Raw genomic sequence first — 24,695 nt, forward strand, 5'->3', positions numbered from 1 at the left:
CCAGGATCAGTTCTAAGGCCAATATGACTCAATAAACTTTATTAATGACCTGCAGGAGGGGATGTATAGCACCCTCAGCAAATTTGTGGCTGACACTAAGCTAGGGGGACAGGTAGATACATTGGAGGGTAAGGATAGTGCCCAGAGTGACCTAGATAAATTGGAGGATTGAGCCAAAAGAAATCTGATGAGGTTCAACAAGGACAAGTGCAGAGTCCTGCACTTGGGACAGAAGAATCCCAAGGATTGTTACAGGCTGGAGACCAGCTAGCTAAGTAGCAGTGCAGCAGAAAAGGTCCTGGGGATTCCAGCAGATCAGAGGCTGGATATGAGTCAATAGTATGCCCTTGCTGTCAAGCAAGCTAACGGCATATTGGGGTGCATTAGGAGAAGCATTTCCAGCAGATCTAGAGAAGTTATTAGTCCTCTGTATTCAGCGCTGGTGAGGCCACATATGGAGTATTGCGTCCAATTCTACACCCCCACCCCCCGTATAGAAAGGATGCGGATGCATTGCAGCAGGTTCAGTAGAGGACACAGAAAATGATTTGGGAGCTGGAGCACATGACCTTTGAGGAGAGGCTGAGTATTTGGGCTTATGTAGCTTGCAGAAAGGAAGAACGAGGGGTGCAATTTGATAGCAGACTTCTACTTCCTGAAGGGGAACTCTAAAGAAGATGGATAGAGGCTGTTCTCAGGAGTGACAGATAGCAGAACAAGGAGTAATGGCCTGAAGTTACAGAAGGAGAGGTGTAGGTTGGATATTAGGAAAAACTATTTCACCAGTGCCGTGTCTACACTAGCCAAAAACTTTGAAATGGCCATGCAAATGGCCATTTTGAAGTTTACTAATGAAGTGCTGAAATACATATTCAGCTTCTCATTAGCATGCGGGCGGCCGCGGCACTTCAAAATTGAAGCGGCTTGCTGCCGCGCGCCTCATCCAGACGGGGCTCCTTTTCGAAAGGACCACACCTACTTTGAAGTCCCCTTATTCCTATGAGCAGATGGGAATAAGGGGACTTCAAAGTAGGCAGGGTCCTTTCGAAAAGGAGCCCCGTCTGGATGAGCCGTGCGGCGGCGAGCCGCGTCAATTTTGAAGTGCCGCGGCCGCCCGCATGCTAATGAGGTGCTGAATATGTATTTCAGCGCTTCATTAGTAAACTTCAAAATGGCCATTTGCACGGCCATTTCGAAGTTTTTGGCTAGTGTAGACATAGCCCAGGAGGGTGGTGAAGCACTGGAATGCATTGCCTAGAGAGGTGGTGGAATCTCCATCCCCAGAGGTTTTTAAATCTTGGCTTGACAAGGTCCTGGCTGGAACGATTTAGTCGGGGTTAATCCTGCTTTAGGCAGGCGGCTGGAATAGAAGATCTCCTAAAATCCCTTCCAGCCCTAGGATTCTGTGATTCTGTCTGTGACAGTTTTAATTCTTTACTTCAGGCATTATAACTGATCAGTAAAATTTCACTCCGAGATATCTTAATCTTACAAGAACTCAATCCCGAAATGATTTTTGTCTCTTCTCTAAATTTCAGTGGGAGGAAAAAAAAGGTTTAGTGGGCCCAATGGATTATTGTCCCTCTGGACCACACGTCCCTGGAAAAGTACTGCTGTCGCTGCCAAAAATGCCTGTTAATGTGTCTTGCTCTGCATTTGAGAACTGCAGAAGTTCCAGGTAAGCAAAGTATTACCCAAATCAAAAGCTGCCTCAAAATTACTCTAAATCCCAAATATTATTTCGCTCCTCCATCCTATGAGACTTTACCACAGGTCAATGACTGTAGTAGCTACCTTGTTTGATGCTAGGCAGGACTGAGGTAAGTATAAGGCAACACAGAGAAGCTATGTCCGTATATATTTTATATAAAAATGAAGGCATCTGGTGAGTAAGAGCGGGGGGTTGCTCTAAGCATCTGGTGAGTAAGAGAGGGGGTTTGCCCTTTATATGGTCCCTTTCTCTAGCATCAACCCAGCAGCCAGAGAAAGAAAAAACACTAAACCATTGCTATTTTAAAATTCTTCCTTGGTTAGCCGGTATCCTGTCACCCAGGCAATGATATTTCAACATACACTCAATGCTGGGATTTTAAACAGTTCAGTTTCAGTATCTGGTACAACCTTAAAGTTCCACAATCCTGCTGGTTACCCATAACACGATATATGTTAGGATGGGGAGAAGCAGACTACATGAGTGTAGAAAACCAAATGTAATTTTCTGACACCACTGAAGAGGGCCTGATCCAACAGATGTATTCAAGAGTGTCATTTACTTTTACGGGAGTTGAACTGCTCTTCTGTGGCCATGCAGCCAAGAAATATCTGCAGAATTTCCTTAGAGCAAAAGCATGTAAAGTGACTTTGGGCAGGACTAGGCAGGTAATTTATGTGTTGCTGCAGTTCCAAAATCCATTTTACATCTGAAAGGCTGATCCACAGACTGGGATTTAGTTTCCTAATTCGCAATAGTGCCTTTTTAATTTTATGGTATGTTCTGCCACAATTTATTTTAAAACCATTTTATATTATTAGTGTTAGTATCTGTATCAAGAGGATTGCACAAAATATATGTTTTGTAACATCTGAACACACTTTTATTAACATTGTGAAATGCAGAGCAATGCAAACTATGTATTTGTGTGGAACACAGCAGCTATTTTTGAAACCCTCATAAAATCTATCCAGATAAATATATTTTGATTTTATTCCAAAAAACCTATAAATGAAAATTTCCATCACAGACCAAAATTGCAGTATTATGTCTGCTCTAGATTAAGCATGACTATTTCCTATCCTGAAAATTAGGTTTAGGCAGAAAGAATATGACCACGTGAACTGCCACACTTGGTGACAGAGAGGGTAAATGGTCTAATCAACATTTTATCTTGATTTCCTACAGAGGCACTGGGGGTGGGGGGGAGACACTCGCAACATTTGACACAAACAACAAACACCACTGGAAAAAAGTTATTAAAATATGCCCCATCTTGAAGCCAACACATAGTGAATTTAGAAAGACAGAAGTGTAGTCTGTTCAATTATTTTTGTGAAATTATTGTGCAGTAATTGTCTCTTTCAAAATGAGAAGTTTCTCAACTCACCAGATGTACCCTTTGAAAATAGCTTCTTCAAGCTCTAGTTACCTCATTTTTACTCCTTTTAGCATTGCAGAGCCATATCAGCTATAGGTAAGTTGAATCCTTTTCTAACTAATTTACTATCTAAAGAATTAAGTTTGATGCTATTTTCAGTACTTTTTCTGGAATATAATCAGCATTTAGGACTTTAAATCTACAAGGAGCATCAGCAAGTAGGTCCAAACAGTATGGTAAATTCAGGGGTGAAAGAAAATATATGACTACTTTGCAGATCTTTTCCTTCGAGAAAGATTAGCGCTCATCAAATGGGACTTTAAAATGGGAAGATTGGTGACTTATTTCATCTGAGTCAGTATGTTACTGATCCAGTATTGGGAAAAGCTGAAAACTTTGCTTACATTTTTGTTTCTGTTGCAGTCTATGAACCTTAGATCTAAAATTTAATTGTCCTACACTATAAGCAGATTTACACAGATCTATTTCTTGAAAGACTTTTTGAATAAAATGCTGGCAAAGAATTTAAGTGAACGAGGACTTTTTTAAAAATATATATTTTAAATATGCATTTAGAGGGCTGTGAGTGAGACAATGTCTAGATGAGTCAAAATTTTAAGGGAATCCAAACCAATCCAACTGCATTTGTAAATGAATGACGAGCTATGACCACCACAACCGTATCTGGATTTTGGCCAATTGCCCACCTCTAGAGTAGGCTTCCCTGCTGTGATTTATGCCCATAACTATGGGCAGCACAATACCATGAGGGTACAGATGGACTGAGAGCAAGTAACTCCTGCATTCTAATCCCAGTTCCAATACAAACACACTCTGAGGCTTTGGACAAGTAAGGTAAGTAATATTTCCTCACTCATTATAACATGACTATTTCGGATTCTCTAAGGCACGCCTGAGGATACCATCTGCGGGATTGTGAAGGACGCCGAACGCCTCGATGATTCCCTCCTCGCACCGTGGCAGAAGATCGACGCACTCAATACGTTTCTCATCCCACGCATCTCCTTTACCCTCCGTGGCTCTGCGGTCGCCAAGGTCCCCTTGAATAAAGCAGACAAGACCATCCGTCACCTGGTCCGGAAGTGGATGTATCTCCCCTCGAGGGCTGACACGGACATCATTTACATCTCCAACTGGCAAGGAGGTGCTAACGTCTCATGTATGGGGGACCTGTGCGATGTGGCGTCTATTACCCATGCCTTTCGTCTCTTGACCTGTCCGGACCCGAGAGTGTGGACCGTTGCAGAGAATGCCGTGAGGGGCATGACACGGAGAAGGATCGGCAGAGCTCCCCCACTGCTCAAGACCTGGTCACCTACCTGAGCGGCTCCCTCGAAGGCGAGTTCAGGAGGGACGGAGGCGACCTGTCATCTCTCTGGTCGCGTGCCCGTAACGTCTCCCGTCACCTGGGCAAGCGGATCGGCTGCCGTTGGGTGTGGAGCGAGGAACGACGGGAACTGGGCATCCTGATCCCCCGCATTGCCACTGAGGGACATACCATCATCACCCCATCCACCCGGACCCTGCTGAAGCGCCTGCTAAAGAGCACCATTCGCCACCAATATGCCGAGGCCCTGCGGAAGAAGCCAGATCAGGGGAAGGTGTTCGACGTCACCAGCCACTGGGATGCCAGTAAAAAGTTCCTCCAGGCTGGCAACTTCACCCATTTTGTGGACTGGCGCTTCATCTACCGAGCGCGCCTTAATTGCGTCCCGCTCAATGGCGCTGTCCGCCATGGGACGTGCAATAAAAGGTGCAGGCGTTGCGTATATCCACTGAAGAGACTCTTCCCCATGTCCTCTGTGGCTGCATGGTGCATTCGACGGCTTGGCAGTGCCACCATAATGCCATCCAGGACCATCTGGTGAAAGCGCTGCCTCTGACCCTTGGATCCATCACCGCAGACTCTTCCATCCCTGGCACTGACAGCCTTCTGCGGCCGGACATCATCGTGACAGACGAGCAGTCCAAGAAGGTCCTCATTGTGGACATAACGGTACCCTTTGAGAACCGCATGGCGGCCTTCTGCGACGCCTGGGCCAAGAAACTACAAAAGTATGCCCTGTTGGCAGACACCCTGTGGTCCCAGGGCTACTCGGTGGAGGTCCATGCATTGCTCGTGGGGGCATTGGGTGCCTGGGACCCTCTGAATGATGAGGTACTGGAGGCCTGCGAGATCAGTCGCTATTATGCTCAAATGATGCGCAGGCTGATGGTGTCTGATGCCATTAGGTGGTCCAGGGACATTTACATACAACATATCACGGGCCATCGCCAATATTGTGACAGGTGATTACTAAGCTCTTTTGTGTTTTTTTTCTTTTCTTATTTTATCTATTATTTTTATTTTTCTTCTCTTATTGTATTTTTTATTTAAATATTATTTATTTTATTTTATTTTATTCTATTCTCCCTGGCACTTAATGGGTCGGGGAGTTTTATGTTCAAAGACTTTTTTTTTCTTTCCTTTTTTCTCAGGGACTGGCCAATAAACTGATATTTTTTATTGTCTATTATCTGTAAAATACTCCCCTTTCTGATTTTTCCCTAGGGATTGGGAGTGATCAAAAGGCCAATATCTTATATTGTCTGTTACTTGTAAAATATTCTCCCTTTTTCTTCTCAGGGTAGGGATTGGTTAAAAGGCCGATATTTTACATTAGCTGCTATTTGTAACTGTGTTTTGTCTATCTGAGACTAGATAGGTTCCTTGTGTAAGTACTAAGATACTGTTTACTGTATGCTATGCTCCATAACCTGTTCTGGTTTCTCAGATGATATATTCTTGTATATGTTAATTTGTTATGCTCCTTGCTGTATTTAAAACATTGCCTCACTCATTATAACATGACTATTTTGGATTCTCTAAGGCAGGGGTGCACAAAATTTCAAAAGTGGGGCACACCACAATCGGCTTCCCTCCTCCCCCTGCTCTCCATGGGAGCCCTCTGCTGCCTCCTGCAGCCTCTGTCAGCTCAGCTGCCTGCCTCCCTGCCTCTGCAGTCTGCCACTGGCAGAGAGACAGCTTCATTTCCAGTGCCCTCCCCACTCCCGTAGGGGCCTCTGCAGCTTCTCTGGGTTAGGCTGACCTGTGCTGCCAGCACTACTGCCCCATAAGGGTCCCCTGGGAGTAACTTCCGGTCTCCCAGCCTCAGCAAGCTGGGAGGCAAGTGTGGCAAAGCAGCTGAGTGAGGGTGAGAGATGTGCGCTTTTACCAGGACAGTCCCTTTGTAAAGCTTCCTGAAAGAGTTCGCCTTTTTTAAGTGCAATTATGTTGATCTTTTGTTTTGTTCTTTTGTTTGACTTCACCTGGGAGGGTAGGAGAATGTGGGGTTGGGAAGTGGGCTCTTTATATCAGAAGGGAGCTGTTTTTATTTCTTTTTTGTTACTTTCCCCTAAGCTGAACAGTAGGTAAGATGGGCTCTTGAAACAAAGATAAAGGGTTTTTTTTTATATATATAGAAAAGTTACAGCTCAGTGGTTTGAACACTGACCTGCTAAACCCAGGCTTGTGAGCTCAATCCATGAGGAGGCCACTTAGGGGTCTAGGGCAAATAGAGGAGTTTTGTCTTTTTTTTTTTTTTTTGACGTCTGTCAGGGATGGTGCTTGGTCCTGCCAAGAAGGCAGGGGACTTGACTTCCCAGGTCCCTTCCAGCTCTATGGGATGTGCATCTCCACATATTTTTTATTTATACATATAAAGCACTCGCCATCTCATTAAAATTTTTGAAATGTTACTGTTTTTATGTATATTTGCCTTTATGTTAAAGTTTTTATATTCTAAATATTTTCTTACACATGCCGAAAGGTTTTGTTTGTTTTTTCATATGAACAACTGAAATTTCCATTGGTTTGGATTTTTTTAGACAGGTTGGGGGGCCCCAGCTAATTGCAGGGACAGGAAGGGGGGACAGATGGAAAAAAAATTCTGCTCACCCCTGCTCTAAGAAATGCATATAAAATTGCCTAGCAGATAAACAAGAAGTCCTGTGGCACCTTATAGACAGATGTTTTGGAGCATAAGCTTTCATGGGCAAAGACCCGCTTCATCAGATGCATGAGTGGAGGGGTTTCAGAGGAGGATTTAAAGAGGGAGTCTCAGTAAAGGGACACAGACTGAACTGATTTGATTTCTCCTCTCTTGATGTTCACAACTCCACATTAACTGCTGATAATGGGCCATACCCACCTGGACTGAAGAGACCTTGTCAGCTCTGGCCCTCCCCTTTACTGAGACTCCCTCTTTAAGTCCTACTCTGAACCACCCTCCCCATATACCTGACGAACGGCTCTTTGCCCACAAAAGCTTATGTTCCAAAATAGCTGTTAGTCTATGAGGTGCCACAGGATTTCTTGATGTTTTTGAAGATACAGACTAACTTGGATACCTCTCTGATACATGCTTAGCAGATAAGAGTTTATATGGAAAACTATTAGTAGGCAAGATATTAATATTAGCAACTATCACTAGACACCAGCCTAAGAGGATGGACTTCACCTCTTCTACTGCATTTGAGGCTGGTGTTGACCTAAGTATTCTCTCTCTCACAGAACATGAATCAATTCAGTGGGATGGTTTTCTCCAAAAAGTCTGTATCTCAGAATCATAAGGCAGGCCATGTGCGCAATTGCTTCATCATGATGGATTAGAGCTAGCAAACTATGAGTGTGGAGGAACCATTTAAAAGGCCCACTACTAAAAACTAAGGCTAACTTATGAATGGACAAGGCGCTAAGCATCCTGCACTAGAAAATAATGTTTGCCTCAATGATATACTATAGTTAGACTAGAAGTAAACTTAAAAACTGCCTACGAGATTGAAGAATTTACGAATATTTCGATTAGGGTGGTGCTAAAATCCCCTGTATTTCTCATTTTACGTTGTGGAATTTATCTACTTTGTGTTAGCAAAATACATTTTTCACCCACATTTCTTGATTCTGCTTTTTCAAATTATGACAATATCTAGGATGTTGGCCACATAATAATTTAAGCATCTGCTGTTAAAAATGTATGTTCCCAAAGATTCACAGATGCTTATATTTAGAAGTTCTCTGAAAGTTCAGCTTATATCTGAGTCAAACTGGGAGGCCTATGTAGTGAAGGGAAGTAAAAGTTCTGTAACAGAAGAGCAATAAAAGCCCGAGCAGTTAGTTGGGGTACCAAAAGAAAGAGTAAGAAAAAAAATCTCAGTCTGATGCGAGAGTAATTTAGCTCTAAATCTCAGAGAAAGGAAACACACCAAGGTAATGAGTTATGTCAACATTTGGTAGTCTTCCCCTGGTCTTGGAAGAATCCATGCAGAAAACAAGGTACAACCACCACCACCAACACCCCACTCCCTGTTTTCCTTAAAAGACTCAGATTTTAAAATGAAAAGAAAATAAATAATCTTGGGATTTTACAGATTTTCTTTTAAATTCAGACTGACTGCCTTTAAAAATAGCCCTCAAAGCCTGTTCTTCACCAGATGAAGTTAGATTACTTGTATTAGGCATAAAGGGGGCAATTTCCTTCATATGATGAAAACAGTCTAAAGAAAACAATTCTGGTGAAGAGGCCTCATTCTCAACCTAGTGAAAAGTTATCAAGAAGCTCAAAAACTCAATCTAGATTTTGAGGTTAAGATTCCAGTAAACTCATCATTTTTGAATCTACAGTCAAATCAAAACACAGTGTGTAGCAACTCCATAGTGTCTTTCCTTGTCATCTAACATCTCCTTGTTTACCTTCTCCATGCTGTTCACAATTTTTATATTTTTTTGACAATCCTATCCCTTCTTTCTGCATGAAAAGTTTCAGTCTTAAGCAATATTTCCCCAATATTCACTCCATGAAGGCAATGTGGATGTTCACCACCCATAGAAACAAGTGCTTCCACCTTCAGGTGGCTGTGGGCACTCCACTAATCAGCTGGACAGAACCTGAATCTCTCTTGGGCAGCAACCCAAGTGCTCAGCTTGAAGAGAACACTGGTCTAAAGATCTCCTCAACATTTCCATACATCTAACAATTTTGTTGCCCAACTCTGTATTCACTGTTTTCTTATATGTTTGTACAGTGTGAGATACAGGAGACCCTAAATCAGAAAGGGACTTTCGGATATTAACTTATTTAGCATTCTGGGACAGCCAGTTCTGAAACATCACATTTCTCCCTCCACCACCAGAGTGTTTATAGGTCAGTATTAAAAGGAAGAGCAAATCTAGTACCTATTACGGCTATGCAGCATGAGAGTAGGGGCAAAAATCCTTCATGAAAGGTCTGTCCAAGGAGACTAATATAGCAGTGGCCAGAGGCATATGGGGAGCTGACAGGTTTGTAAGGAGCAGAGTCCACCCACCAAGTCTAGGGTATTGCTGGCAGACTGCTGAATGGGGGAGGGAATTCAGGAGCAGAGGAGAAGTCTTCTAAACTTCTTGTGGATTGGCATTTGTAGACATATATAACAAGGACTGAGGGGTGGGACCTAGAGCTTAACAGTCACCAAAGAGAAAGCAGTTTGGGCAACAGCATGGAATGGCCTCCAAGGAAATAATAGAGTATAAAAGATAAACATGATTAGTGAGAGCCGCAGAGACAGTTAACTCCCTTGAATAAGGAATACTGAATATCCCTGGTACTAACATATGAAGAACCCTCACTCAGAATTCCAACCTACAGGCTGTTAGGTATTAGGTTTATTACTGTAATTAAGCTGATATCAAAAGCATGCACGTATAATAATAAGACTCTCACTCCCTGACACTGCTATGTCTTGCTCTTCTATTTTTCTGATGTGAGGAAATACAGCAACTTTCTCCTTAGTACCTACTGGCAAGAGGTATTCTTAAAAAGGTTGGGGGAACACAAATTTGGTACCATGAAGTCAAAAAGTTCCCCGAATCCAAAGAATTACTGAGCTGATGCAGGAAAGGCACTTCATTTTCACTGCTAACATTGCACAACGAACTAATACACCCAACAGCTTGTCTGACTGACTTCCACCATCCTACCTGATGGATCAAGTACCAGTTTTGAAGTTAGTAGAATGTGAGCACAACTCAGAAACGATCTGCATCGTGTAACTAAAGTCCTTTACCCTGAAGTAGCTAATAAAAAACTAGGCCTCCAAGTCTGACACACAGCAATATATGACTGTCAATCCTCCCACCTCTGACCCCAGCCAAATTGATGCCTTCTGCCTGCAGAAATTGGTCACTAATACAAACTTGTGCATGCTCCACCTTCACCAAGCAAGAGTCTATTCAGCTTGTCATGTTTTGCTTTGGAGGAAGACCTGGCTTAGGAAGGAAAGGCCTATAATTATCCTGCAGATTGAACACGAAAAATCTTATGGAGAAACTAGGCTGGAAGAGAAAACATTGAAGAGGAAGAACATGGACACAGGAGAAAACAGCAGCATTTGGAAGGAGGAACTAGACAAACGGGGAAGACAAGGGAACAGACAAACTCGGAAAATGTGTTTTTAGAGGAAACTGTGATGTTTAGTAACTTATTCTATCTAATAATCTCATATTAAATTGTAACATTATTATGGTGATAAAACCAGAAATATTTTTGGAACTTAGCTTGAGTTAGATTCTGATCCCAGCTATCCTATTGTAATTTTAGTGGAGTTAACGCAAGTTTACACTGTGAGTAGCGAAGTCAAGAGTCTGACCACTGCAGTTGTGTGCATGATCGATTAGCTGTTGTACCCAGACTTCTCCCCTCCCCACCAGTATCCACTAGAGTGTGCTGTTCAGTATAAAAGTTTGAGAAGGGAGTATTTTAAATAGAAAAAAATAGATGTTACAAACTTCAAAAATAGTTTAAATGCTCCCATGTCTTTGATAGTAAGAGATCAGCGATAGGCAAGACCACATGAGCTTTTTTTTTTTTAAACCAAGGACTACATCTTGCCCCAGTCAAGAGACAGTCCCACACAGTTCATCTTGAGTTTAAAAGGCTTGTTTTGTACAGAGTAATAATTTCTGTCCCACTAACAGTCATCCCTGACATCCAGAATGCTTTGTATTGGACAGACCTTTGGTAGCCAATACAATATAATAATGCATTTCTTTGTGATAATCCTGCAGACTTCTAATGTGTAACATTTTTAAACTGGCTGACTTCCTTCAGACTGCTGTCCACTTCTCAGTTTCTGTACTGCTTGCCTCATAATTATAAACAGCAGTCAGCTCAGTTATAGCTACACAAACTATTGCCAACTGTGTGTCATGATGCAAGAATATCTTCCATCATTTGAATGCAGATGGCTAGTAGAGAAAACTGACAACCACTTGTTTGTGAACTATAAGCACTTTTTGCATTTTTCTATTGCTCAGTAATGCTACAACAATGCAGCATGTGTGCAAGAAACCAACATATTAAGGAAAACTAATTGAAAAGCACTTACCTTTATCTCAAACTCATAATGCTCATCTTTTCCCTGCCCACAAAGGACATAGCGTGGAATGCTAATTTTAATTGGGTCCTTTAAGTCATCTGGATTTGTTCTCAGAGAGCGACAGACCATGCGCTATCAAGTAGATAACAAATAGGAAGAACAAAAGAAGACCAGAATCACTATATGGAAATTACTTTGACTAGAAATAAGAAAATGCTCTTGGACAGAGAAGTGTAGAAAAGCAATAAAAGAGGCAAACGTTACTTAGAAAAATGAAGGATTCTTTGAAAAAAAAAGATAAATAATAAACCCTCGCATCTCTTTTAGATATACATGGAAAAAATGTAATAATGCCATTTCAAATGTTAAGTATCAGAGAGGTAGCCGTGTTAGTCTGTAGCCACAAGACTTCTTGTTGTTCTCATTTCAAATGTTGTTTAATATTTTAAGACATTTGCATCTTAGAAGCAAAAAAACTAAAAAGACAGCATTAAACTTTAGATTTTACCTTATTAGTAAACAAATATGAATTAAGTCTTTATATCCAAAATTATCCTTGTTTTTGTTTGTTTAAATAAAAGATCCTATTTGCAGATCTTATTAAAGCTTGAGAAAATCTGGGAAATCCTAAAAATATTTTAAACCCCACTTCAATCCATTGTCAAAGCAGTTTCATAAAACATCCTGTACGTGGCATCTGATTAACAGGAAAAAGCCTTAAATATAACAAGTGTTCACAGTCTGGGTAGTAAGATGCTGCAGACTGCAGACTTATTTCTAAAGATGTGCATTCATTTGATTAACAGCTAAACAGGATCTAGAATTTAGTAATTTTTTATTTTCCAAAGTTGTGTCAAATATTTTAATATTTCTGTAGTTCAAGATAGTTATGTCTCCAGTGTCTATGTCCAAAAGTGGCATAAGAATCTGGAATAAATAAAAACAATTATGGTATTTCTGGTACCATTAAGTTCTGCATCATCTTAGTGGAAATTGGTTAGTCTGAAAAGCTTAGATATTTCACTTTTGTTTTAAAATCAATAGCACTGAGGCAAATACAAGTTTATAATATAGAATTAAAACTACAATGTTGCTGTCATTTTCTATTTTTGTACATAATGGTGGATGTCTATTTATTTCAGACCATCACCCATCTTCAATGGTTAGAGCATTAACCTGTTAAACCCAGGGTTCTGAGTTCAATCCTTGAGGGGGCCCTTTAGGGGTCTGGGGCAAATAGATTTAAAAAAATGTCAGGGATGATGACAGGTTCTGCTGCAAGTGCAGGGGACTGAACGTGATGACCTCTCAAGGTCCCTTCCAGTTCAATGAGATATGCATATCTCCAAAATGCTTTACTGATGACCACCTGAGACTGGGTTCTTCACTCCAGAGCAAGCCAACAGGCTATTTAGGGATTTTATTTCTATAACAAACTATTACAGACATTTGACTTTTCCTTGTAAACTAAACTGATCTGCAACAACAAACTCTCCTGTCTAATTTTATTATATTTCTATACCACATATAATCAATCTTTTAAAGCAAGAGAGATAAGGTAGTTTTCTGAAACCCATATTCATCTCATGTTGGACTGACAATCCTAGAAACCTAAGAAGAGCCATAACAATTTTGCACGAACGTCAACACTTAAGTGGCTCAATTCTGACCAGAACTGACCGTATCCGAGGGAGAATGAGAGGCAGTGTATTTCAGTCTTCAACTCCATAACTCCTTGCTCTCTGTGCTGCAATTACCCATTTGGTGGTTGTTCATTCCAATTGTAGTGGAAGTTTTTGTGCTGAGTATTTGTATATAACTAGAACTGGACCAAGACTGTGACCTATTCTTTCACATAAGCCTCTTTCTGTGGTATCTACCTATAGATAAATCTGTAAGTAATCAAAAGTTATCTGGCACGAACTAGCTACTTAGAGCAGAAGTCTCTTCCTCTCCCCTATTACTAATCCGAGTCTCCATCTTTTTAATTATTATTAGGGCTGCTTAAGAATTTTGTCAAAAATTTCTTTCAACTAAATGAAATTTTTCATGCAACCCATCTGCTTTCTAGAAAATTTTCATATTTTCATTTGAAAACTAAACTTGAAAACCAAAAGTTCTTGGTCGAAAGCTGAACATCCCAATGATTTCTAGATTTCTAAAAGGAGGAGAAAAAGTTTATTTTTTATTTAACACTAACACTAGTTAATACCTTCCTTAAAAAGAAGAGTTAATTTTCCCGAAAATATCACTTTACTTTAATCAGTCTATAAAATAATACCACAAAAGATACTCTCAATAAATTAACTAAAATAGTGACAAGGAGTCTATCATTTATTAGTCTTTCTGGTAAATATATTGTGACTCCTGAGAATTTACATACAGACTGTAGTTTAGAAAATTAAATTATATAGTACCAACCAAAATACACTACTGTATTTTGCAAAGAACGTTGTAACAAATTAACAAAGCTTTGACAATCAATGTTAATCAAATAACATGTAAATTACATTGGAATTGAAGGAGTTTTAGCGCAAGACTGTTGCAGGAGAAGTGGGGAATTTACATTGCCTTAGTTTTCAAGACAAACAAAAATTATAGAAGTTCCGTGGTTGAGTGAACCAAATGCAGCCACATAGTAAAATTTTTTATATCATCGAAAAAGTGTTACATTCAGTATGTAGAATCATACACAAGTCTTGAGTACAACAGTTTCTCACAATCATTTAGGACGTAAGTTCCCATGAGACTCACGTGGAATGTCTTCTCAGCACCAGTAGGGCATTGGCTATGCTCCAGTTTTGTCAGCAAAAGGCATTAATGCGAGTGAAGTGCAAATCAAAATGTGCCCCCCTCCCACCATCCAGCCACCAGTTCCCCCAGCTGGGAGAAGCTGGTGGGCCCACAACTGCTTGGGGAGCCATTCGTGGTGCAAGTAGCTGTGTGCCCCCCAGTTGGGAGAAGCCGGGGGCAGCAATGGCTGCCCCCCCCCCACTTCCCCTAGCTGCCCACTCCCCCAACTCAGGCAAAATTCGATTTACGCAGAGGTTGCACAGGACACAACCTCTGCATAAATCAAGGAATTACTGGAGTTCAAATCATTCCTGGAATAGGACCTTACAGAGGTAAGAACTCATTCAATGCCACACAGCAACATACAATGAGTCACAAAGCAAACAGATAAGAGATAATAGGACTCAGCTGGGTTTCAGGATCCACATTTGGTGCATCTTGTGGAGAGACCTCATTGGCCATTTTTTTCTATTCTTAATTGTTGGATTGTTGGCAAGCATTAGGGCATTATCCTCAATTCCCTGGATTGCCAGCTCACCACAATAAAATGGCAAGAACAGTTATCAAACTGTCAGCAATTCTATGTGCCACCACTGTTCCTATAGCATAAGCATCACTCAAAATGCAAACCAAAATATAGCCTATGTATATCTGCATACATTTAACTTCAAATAAAGAACCCGCTCCTCAGATCTGATCTGGCTACCTTGCATTGCTTCAGTGTTATATAGCAGCTAAAATGTTTGCTTAAACCTCCCTCTCAAAGCCTACTGCAGGGGGTGGGGAAGCTTTTTTTGGGCCAGGGTCCACTGACCTGTCGACAAATCAGTAGGGGCCACACAAAAAACCCTCTCTGATGTGGTCCCCAACTGCTCCGACTGTAGGGGGGCCAGGGTGGGAGGAAGGCAGCAGGAGCAGATTGGGAATGCTGGGAGTTTGCTGAGAAGGAGAGTACAGTAGTGGGCTGCAGATGAGCAATCTGGGGAGAAGTGAGTTGGGGTGGGTGAGGTGGGCCTGAGTGGAGTGCAGGAACATTCTGACAGTAGTGGGGTCTCGGCAGGAGGGGGAGTAAAAGTGTAGGCTTAGGGTGTGGATCTGGGTGGGAGAAGGTGCAGGAGGGTTCTGGGTGGGCAGAAGGGATCTGAGAGGGAAGAGGAAGGAGGGAGCAGGGTGTGGGTGGGGAGTCTGGGGGGAAGGAAGGGTTGCAGGAAGGGGTTGGAAGTCGGGGTCTGGATGGGAGGGGGCACAGGAGCAGACAAGAGGCATGGAGGTTGGGCGACGGGGTGCATCTTACCTGCTACCCCTCAGGCGCACCTGGCTCTGCACCCCTCCCTCTGTTCCTACACACTGCCCTCTGCTGCTCTGATTGGCTGGAATTCTGGCTCATCAGGGAAGTGCAATGACACCCCCAGGCAGTGCTGCTGAAGCTGCTGCTGCTCCCTCCCCCCATGCCTCAGCTGGGGGAACAGCAGCAGCAGAGCCCAGAGCTGCTTCCTGCTCTCTCCACTTGCAGCCCAGATACCCTGTGGTCCGCATCTGACCCTGACTTCCTCGATCTGGCCTGTGCGGCTCTGGGCTCCAAACCCTTCAACCTGCCACAAGCTGGATGCTAAGGAGGGGAGCCCCAAGTCTTGGGGTCTGGATCCAGACAAGCCGCAGTTTAGATCTGGACTGAGAGTGGGGGATTCCCCACCCCCAGTGTACAGAAACCCCAGCAGGATTCATACAGCAACGCTCCTCCTGGGCTTAATATAGAGTATCAGCAGAATGACTCAGACCCAGCAATCCTGAGCTGCCAGAACAGCTCTCTGGGAGAGAAGACAGTCAGGGATAACAGTGCAATCCTGAAACTATAGTTACATCAGCGACCAGATCAAAGCACAGAACAGACAACTCACAACCAGCTCGTCCCCCACCTATCCAAGACTGTTAACCACAGCTGAAGATCTGTCACTTACACTGTTCTTAACACGTCAGAAGTAAGGAAAATGTATTTCAACCAAACGCAAATACTCTATTCAAATGACTCAGCTGAACAAATACAAAATATAGACAACTGATCATATCCTGACTATGGAGCAATTTGTTGCACAACGGTAAACAAGTACACCAGGGTGGTCACCCCACTTCAGCGAGATACGGGTCAAACCCAGCCCTGGGATAGGACTGGCAGCATGGGGCAATCAGGTGAGGGCAGACAGTCAATTAGGGCCCGGCTGGGGCACTATAAAGAGAGGCTGCTAAGCTCAGGGAGGCATTCTTGTTCCAACTGTGGAGCAGGAAGAACTTGGCTGCCTGGTAGGCTAGAGAGGGTACCTGACACAGAGCAGTAGTAGGGAAGGGCAGACAGAGCTGGGAAGCTCTGGCTAAGCAAAATCCCTGGCTGAGGCCTTGCTCAAGGCCTGGGAATACTCGGGGTGCAGGGAGACAGACAGGGCAGGAGAAGGCAGCAGGCCCACACCCCCTTTCCAAAGAGGACTGGCCATTTCAAACTGCTAGATGATGACTGTTAGAGGGTCTCTAGGGCAAGCTGGGTATAGGGGGTGTTGGGCTCCCTGGGAGCATAGGACTCCAGAGTGTGGGGCACTGCTGCAGGGCAGTACACAAGGAAAGTGGCACTGTGCGCCGGGAGCGACACAGGCCTGAAGCAGGGGTGAAGACAACAGGTTACTGAGGGTGAGACCCTGGCCAACAGGCAGTGCTCTAGGGTTGCAAGAGCTAAACCAGCGGGGGGACCATGTCAGTGTGCACTCAAACTGTTACAAGAAGATTGCTTTAGAAAGCATCACTATGTCCTGCACTTATGATTTATTCCCATCTACAATGCTAGGTTTTCACTCCACTCCCCAAAATAGCTTTTCAAACATATTTATTAAAAACCTCAGTGATTATATTGTTTGATCTTCAATGTATAAAAAAAATCCCATACTAATTATCTTAGGGCTTGATTCGTCTTTAGGACAGGCAGGTCAATAGATCTTATGAAATGGCTGAGCTACTAAAGGAATGTGTGTGACTACATATCTGTCAATGTACACCTGCATACTGGACTGAATATAAGGAAGCCAAACACTACAGTTTGGCAATTAGAACTATAAGAATTACAAAACACCCATAAAATTCACTTTCACTTTTTGTGACAAGTTTAAAACTATAATTCACTCAAGTAAAAACTCATGACCTGCTTTGCTAAAAAAACCCTAACTGAATCCTGGTGATATGTTACAGGGTTTTGAGATGTCCCACTTCTCCTATTCCTAACTACAAAGACATTATTAAACATAACAATGTCCTATAAAAAAAGTTAAAACTATACCTGCATGTTTTCTGTTAGTTTACTTTCAGGATTTACAACAGATTGCAAAACGGAAGTACCTATGATGAATCACGTTTAAGTAACAACTGGCTCACTGAGGGATTATGTAGATTCCCTTCTTTACTTTGCAGGATCATAATTTATTCTCTATCTGTAAAAAAAACAGTGTCTGACTGTAGAATGGATCAATTAACATAGTTCCAGATATGAAATGGTTACTTTCTGTACCTGCAATTCTTTGAAATGTGATACAGACAGGTAGGTGCATGTAGCTTGTGCTTCAGGTCTGTTGCCCCTCCTCTGGACTGATCTACTGGTAGCCTTTGGGCCCTTCTCTAGTGAACTGGAGCAGGAGAACTAAGATCCCAACTCTGAAACATAGATCCTCTCAGACACGGGGGGAGAGACTCCAGAGGTAGCCAACAGATGATCTGACTCATTCACAGCATAGAAAGAGGTTGTAATTGGTGATCCTGGAATAGCTGATATCCTGGATGCCAAAATTTCAGTGCTGCAGGCAAGGTCAATCCTGGTGCAAATACTGGTGCTCATGACCCTCGGTATCGGGGTAGCAACACCATCCATGGAACCATCCACAGCATCAATGCCAAGGAAGGACCAGGTACTGTCTCTTATATCATATCCACACTAATCTCAGGAGACAGGCACTTCCTGGTGTGGTGATGAACGGCTAGACTTTTTGGTGGCACGTTCCAATTTGGGGCCATCATGGGTGGCAACCTCACGAAGTTTTAGGCCAATAGTAAAGAAGTACCAGAAGGTATAGAAGGTCCACTGCAGCCAGGTATGATGATGTCACAGACCCTGTCAGTGCCAGCATTCTCATCAATACCAGATTCAATGGATGCCTGGAGGCTAGAATCAGAGTCAACAGTAAGGGATGTCCTGTACCACAGGAGGGTCAGAAGCACCGTCACCTTTCTGCATGCTGGAACTGGTCCCGTGCCACTCTACTCTCTCCTAAGGTGAGGCAGAAAAGTCATCTAGGATATTGCATACTCCCAGTTGATCTTAAGAGACCTCTTTTTTTGGTATCAGCAATGGAGAGGAACTCTTGTTCCTCTTTGGAATGATCCCTGTCCCAAAACTCAAGTGTGATCTGTGGCCCAAAGGAGGCCTTGGTACCAGATCAGACCTCAGTACTGGCTCAGGCCTTGTGGCCTGTTTAAATAGGTGCTACTTGATATGAATTTCTCACACCACATGAGCCTTTTTTTGAACAATCCACACAGCGAAGACTGTTCTTTCAGGAGGGCTTTGCCAAGGCAGAGCAAACATTTCATGTGGGAGTTTCTGTTAAGAATTGCCATGCCACAGATTTCCCACACAAAGTGTAATGCTTGAATCCCAGCGAGGGCATCACCAGGGAACTCTACTGCTATGCCGTAGCCTGTAACTTTTACTTTAACGCTAATAGAGTAAACTATTAACTAAGCACCATAAGATTAGGCTATGGGAATGTATTTCAAGGTTGTGAAACAACTACAATAAAAAGCTCTGACTCCAGCTGATGGGCATTGGGACAGTGCTGCCTTATATAGCCAGGGGAAAGTCCAGAGGCAAGTGTGCCACCCCATATGGGTACTGCTATGCAAAAGTCTCTGGTTCTAGCACACGCGGTATGCGCTTACTTACGTGGAATACACGTCTGCATCTACTCAAAGACGACTTAACAGAGCTTATGTTCCTTCAATAAGAAAACATTAGAAGATGCCCTGCAATATTTTCAGATGGGGTTTTACAAAGATTAATGAGCAGAACTTTGGCACCCAACAACTTTAACATTATTTTGCCTCCCTTTTAGAAATGAGCCAAAAATTAAACTTTCAGAGGGTTGTCATGAAATTTTCAGACACGATGAATTTTAGAGACAATATACATGCACGCACAAAATCTGCAGGGTTACCAGGAGAGAATGCACACCTTATGGGGTGTTAAACACACTCTAATACATGTACAGAAATAGAGTAAAGCTAATGGATACCACAAACATGAATACTGATGCTTAATGATCACCACCACCAAGTTAATGACACAGCTGGAATTGGGAGGCAAGAGATATTCATTGTAGTAAAGAGTTCTCTGAAGGAGATGTCTTTCAGATGACAAGAGTGAGGAACACATTAAAGGGACCTTTTTTGTGAAGCTAAATAAGAAATGGTAGGAATAAGAGTCAGCAGCAGAGAAGGATGAATATAGTACTAGTAAGAACAGAGAGTGGTTGCTTGCATATAGATACTGAATCATGCACCATATCAAACAGGCACATTTTAAATGGATTACCTTTTAGTGAAAGCTGTGTACTCATTCTACCATACAGACCCACACAAAGCAAAATAGAAATTATGGAATTTTGACATGATTGATATGTACCCTACTATATTCTTTACAAGGCTCAACAAAAAGATACTAAATTTGCTCTTTTGCTTACTAACAGCAATTATAAAAAGTACTTTATATCACTATCCATTAGCCTGTCTAACTTTTACTGTATCTAAAATGTATCTGGATCTCTATGCCTAGTCAAATACATAATTAACCAAATGGCTTCTTCATCTGAGCTGAAAGTTAATTTCCAGATTTCCAAGGGAACATTTAAATTGTCCTGAAAAAGTGATGGACTAAATGTCAGTTGAGTATTTCTTGTTTTTGCATGGGGTTTAGAAAAACCAGTCCTTGATTCAGATCCAACCTTACTCATTTTAGAGAAAACAAGCTCAATTTTTCTTAAATTCTCTTTGTTTGGGACAACCACACATCGGAGTTCATTCAAACAGTACAACCGAATGTTGTCAAACTGGGACCGCTGAGGTAAAGTGCACAAAAAACTACAAACAGGATAGAAAACCCTATCTTCCTTCATGAGTCCTATATGAGTAGTTGTAAGAACTAGTGATCTATAGGGCATTTGTTTAAAAGGGTCTTCTATCTTCACTGTGGTATAGAGCAACACATAAACATCTCCTAAGGAGGGTTTATTGTTTTCCATATTTTCATGGACTAAGTACACCAAGTCAGCTAAGGCGCTTGGGAATTTGCAGGACAATCGTACTCCACTTGCAAAAACTAAATCAGTGACTTCTGATGTCCAGTGAAGTGAGAGCTGCAACAAATCCCCTTTCAGCAGCTGGTGGTTTAAACCAACGGCATCATCTGATGTAGTAATCAAAATATTTAGTATATCATGGCATATTCTCTGGGTGAAGTCTTTGTTATAGGTAAACAATGTGAGTAAACTATCTTCAGAGCAGCACACAAGTCTAACACTCTGTCCAGCAAAACCAACTTCGATCTCTCTTATCATAGTGGTTGGAAGAATATGAAAAATTGACAAGGAATCCTGACAGTTGTCTTGCTGTTTAACAGATAAAACAATGGCATACAAGGCAGAGCTGAACAAAAGCAAACAAGCTGGCTCTGGATCAGGTTTCTTGCAATTGCCAACAGCAAGCCAGTATACACCTTTTAATTGATCCATTTTGGCACAAACTTGTGGTAAGGCATGGATGACATATTCCAATAGGTTTTCACGAGGAAAGTTTTGAAGTTTCAGTAACGTATCTGGAAAATCCACAAGTTTTTGCCTTAACACCAAACTCTTATTCATTTCTTCATTTCTATAGCAGAAAACAGATCCTTCAGAAGAATCTTGCGCATGTGTGCCTGAGGTTTTTGAGGAAACACATTTCACAGTATTCTCTTTTGGCAGGTCTCCCATGCAAATGCAGCTATCAATGTGAGCCCTGGCCTCATTAGCCAAGTGAGGTATCACCTTCTTCATATCTGATTTGAAAGGTACATTTACATGTAATATTTTTCTAAGTGGTAACTTTCTCAGAAATGATGCCACTTGTGCAAACATTTCATGTCTATCACACAGACTGCCCAGCTCCTTTATTTGTTTAATAACTTGGGCACTATTGAGCATTTGACTACTAGTGTTTTTGTAAAGAGAAGAGAGCTTGCTCAAAAGATTGCCCATGCCATAACTCTGTTCTGGTCTCACATCTGAATATGACGACACTTCTGACCTTGGGAAGATTATTTGGCTAATATCTAGGTCTTCAACTGGCTGCTGAGAAATGTGAGATTGGTCTGGAACAAGGTGAAATGCTGTGGCAAATGGATTGTTCTCTTTCATTGCTATTTCAGAAACTGTACTGGACTGAGGGAGAATTACCCAAGAGGTACTGCTAAAGTTAACCTGCTCATTCCCATAGGGTAACAGTTCTGAGCCAGAGGTATGTTGTGAATGGGAAAAACTAAATTCAGTTCTTGTGGTGTCCTGGTCCCAAGAAGTAACTTTTGCATATTCAGAATTACTGAGCTTCACCATTTTATATTGTGAATGCTCCACATTACACACATTGTGACTTTTTAGAGACATGAATATAACATTTTCATAATGAATTCTCCCCCCACTAAAAATTATACTATTTGTAGGGTGATTCAGTTCATATTCTGTATCACGCAGGCAATCAAAGCAATCAAGTTCTGACTGATTCCTTTCATTTCCAACTCCCTTTTCTAATGGAGAGGGGTAACAGATTTGATCAGGAATAGGAAATGAGCTCCACATCTCTGGACATTTGTTTTGTCTTTTGAGGTCTGCTCCTGTTGTATCGTCTCCAGCCAAGTTAGAGCCAATATCCTCATCTTTATAGTCAACAGTGAGACCATAATGTGGCTGCCAAGGTCGTCTTTTCTGTTTAGAAAGTCAAAATAGGGAAACGGAAGCACTTTAAAAAAAAATCTTTCTTCTGATTTGAAAATTTCTTGAATGCAGATTTAATTTTAATTAGCTTTGTGCATTCATTCACAAGTAATCAATACTGTGAAACCAAATCCAATCAGACTGAATGAGGTCTGAATCAGGAACAATCTTTGTGCCTACTCCACACCCATCATTTTGCGTGCATGTGTGCGTATACAGTATCCATTTCACTTTGTCTAGTACTACATTTGGTTTCCTCAGAATGTTAATAAGATAACCAATTTTCTACACGCTCTTAAGCATTTTTAAGATCTAAACCAGGTTAAAAAAATGAGAAGAGAGTTAGGAAAATAAATGAACACTTGGTGATAAAACACTTTCAGATCATCTAACATTAAACCTTCAGGAAATGTTCACAAATATGTGCCTTGTAGTATTGCTAGCATTATGAGGGCTCTGATAGTAATGAGACAATCAGATATCACACATGTTAAAGGTTACTTTGATTACAAATAACTTTTTCCCTGGTCCAAAATTGTTTTGATTCTGTAGATCTAGGAAAGGGATACTGTTTCAAATAAAGAATTATGAAAAAAAACCTTCACCACAAAAATATGGTATACAGATAAAGCAAGAACTCTACCCAACATGCAAGATTGTAGGGGAAAAGGGTTTACAGGAAAAATAGCTTGCCTTCACTATAAGCTATTAATCTTACTGTTAATTTTAAATACTAATTATGCAGGTAAACATTGAGAAATTCAATTACTGAGCATACCATAATTTAAGACAGCCATTTCATTCTGATGAATTATAACCTACCTCATACTTCAACTTGCGTTGAACAGTACCATTATGAAGTATTTCATTATCCTATGAAACAAAAAGGTACATGTGATTAAAAATGTTTCCTTCTTGTAAAATTTCAACTATTTATAGTGACCCAGAACAAAATAATCTGTTTAACTGTCAAAAATAGCTATCAACTTCTACTAGTGTTTGCTGAGATGTGCCTTACAGCTAAGTTAAACTAAATAGTTTACCAATTAGGAAAAGGTGAGTTTTAACGAAAATTGCTCTTTTGTGCATACTCATTTTAAGCCTGTATTACTAGAGTTATACACTATCACTCTGATGGAACTTTATGTTGTCAAGAACAGCAGCATAAAAAAGTCAGAGAAGTAAAAGTTTTCATATTAATTTGGAAAATTAAAGATTTTGGTGCCATTTAGAGAATGTCTTCACTGAACTCTATGTATCAGAGAAGAAACTTACATTAAGATACAGTTCACTGAAAATAACCACAACACAGAACATGGAAATATTGGGTGAAATCCCAGCCTCACTGAAGTCAATGGCAAAACTCCCATTGACTTTGATAGAGCTGGGATTTTACTGCTTGTTTTTAGTTAGTGGCAGTCTACAGAGTGAGTTAGCACATGACAAGCAAGGGATGTCTGACTCTACAGCACACTACCATGTTGCACATTAAGTAACTGGGGACACTTCGCTGTCATATGCATATCGTTGTTTGACCTACCACTGTTTGAAACCAAAGTATTGCAATCCTTATATGACTCAGCATCCAGATAAAAAACTAATTTTTTTCAGAAATAATCTGAAGTGTGTTTGTTCTGCTCAAAGTAAATTCACTGTATATTCTTTGATAAACTAAAATTGCATTAATCCAGAGACAACATATGGAATGTGGATAAAGGACTTAAACCAATGATTTTCAAGGACTTCAAAAGTCACGCTTCCTAGCTGACTCTGCTCACCTGTAACATTTCTGTGGATTGAGTTAGGCTCATACTGTTATTTTCAGATGTGTGGTGAACATTCTGAAGACGCCTTTGCACTTCTTCTTCAATTAATGCATTTATTCTTTAAAAAGATGAATAGACATACAATAAAATGGGTATTGTTAAGTATACTTTGAAATGTATATGCATCTTAAAGATCGCATAACTTAAATATAAGAACACTAGAAAAACTTTACTGGCTCCCCATCAGTTATGATTCTTTCACCAGTTTTTGTTTAACTTAAAAGGACAAAAGAAGTAACTGACTGAATCACTATTAGTGGGCTCCAGTTACGCACTGGGTAAATAGCTCTCTCCATTTATACACTGCACCAGTATATTACCTTTTTTTTTTTTTTTTTAAATTCCCTTTCAAAAGTTTTCCAACATGCACACTAGGCAGACTAACATTTTCAGCCTTCACTCAAAGTGAAAGTTTCAAAAGTGTATCCTAATTATTGTGTGCATAAGTGTAAAATGAAATGAAAGAAAATTGTATCATTTGTTTAATGTTACGCTATGCTGCTTCTGTTAATACAATT

At 41.2% G+C, this 24,695-nt stretch overlaps 1 protein-coding gene across 5 annotated transcripts in view; it reads right to left on the reverse strand.

Moving 5' to 3' along the window:
* Positions 1 to 24,695, reverse strand: part of KIF16B (kinesin family member 16B) — a 286,791-nt gene that overhangs the window by 105,267 nt on the left and 156,829 nt on the right. For all 5 annotated transcript variants that reach the window (XM_074989378.1, XM_074989376.1, XM_074989375.1 and 2 more), the window contains 3 exons: positions 24,130 to 24,235; positions 23,174 to 23,224; positions 11,517 to 11,639 (listed from right to left, as the gene is read on the reverse strand). In XM_074989378.1, coding sequence (XP_074845479.1) covers positions 11,517 to 11,639; positions 23,174 to 23,224; positions 24,130 to 24,235 — 280 coding nt within the window. The remainder of the gene's footprint in view (positions 1 to 11,516; positions 11,640 to 23,173; positions 23,225 to 24,129; positions 24,236 to 24,695) is intronic.

This window comes from Carettochelys insculpta, chromosome 3 (assembly GCF_033958435.1).
Source record: "Carettochelys insculpta isolate YL-2023 chromosome 3, ASM3395843v1, whole genome shotgun sequence".
Lineage (NCBI taxonomy): Eukaryota > Metazoa > Chordata > Testudines > Carettochelyidae > Carettochelys > Carettochelys insculpta.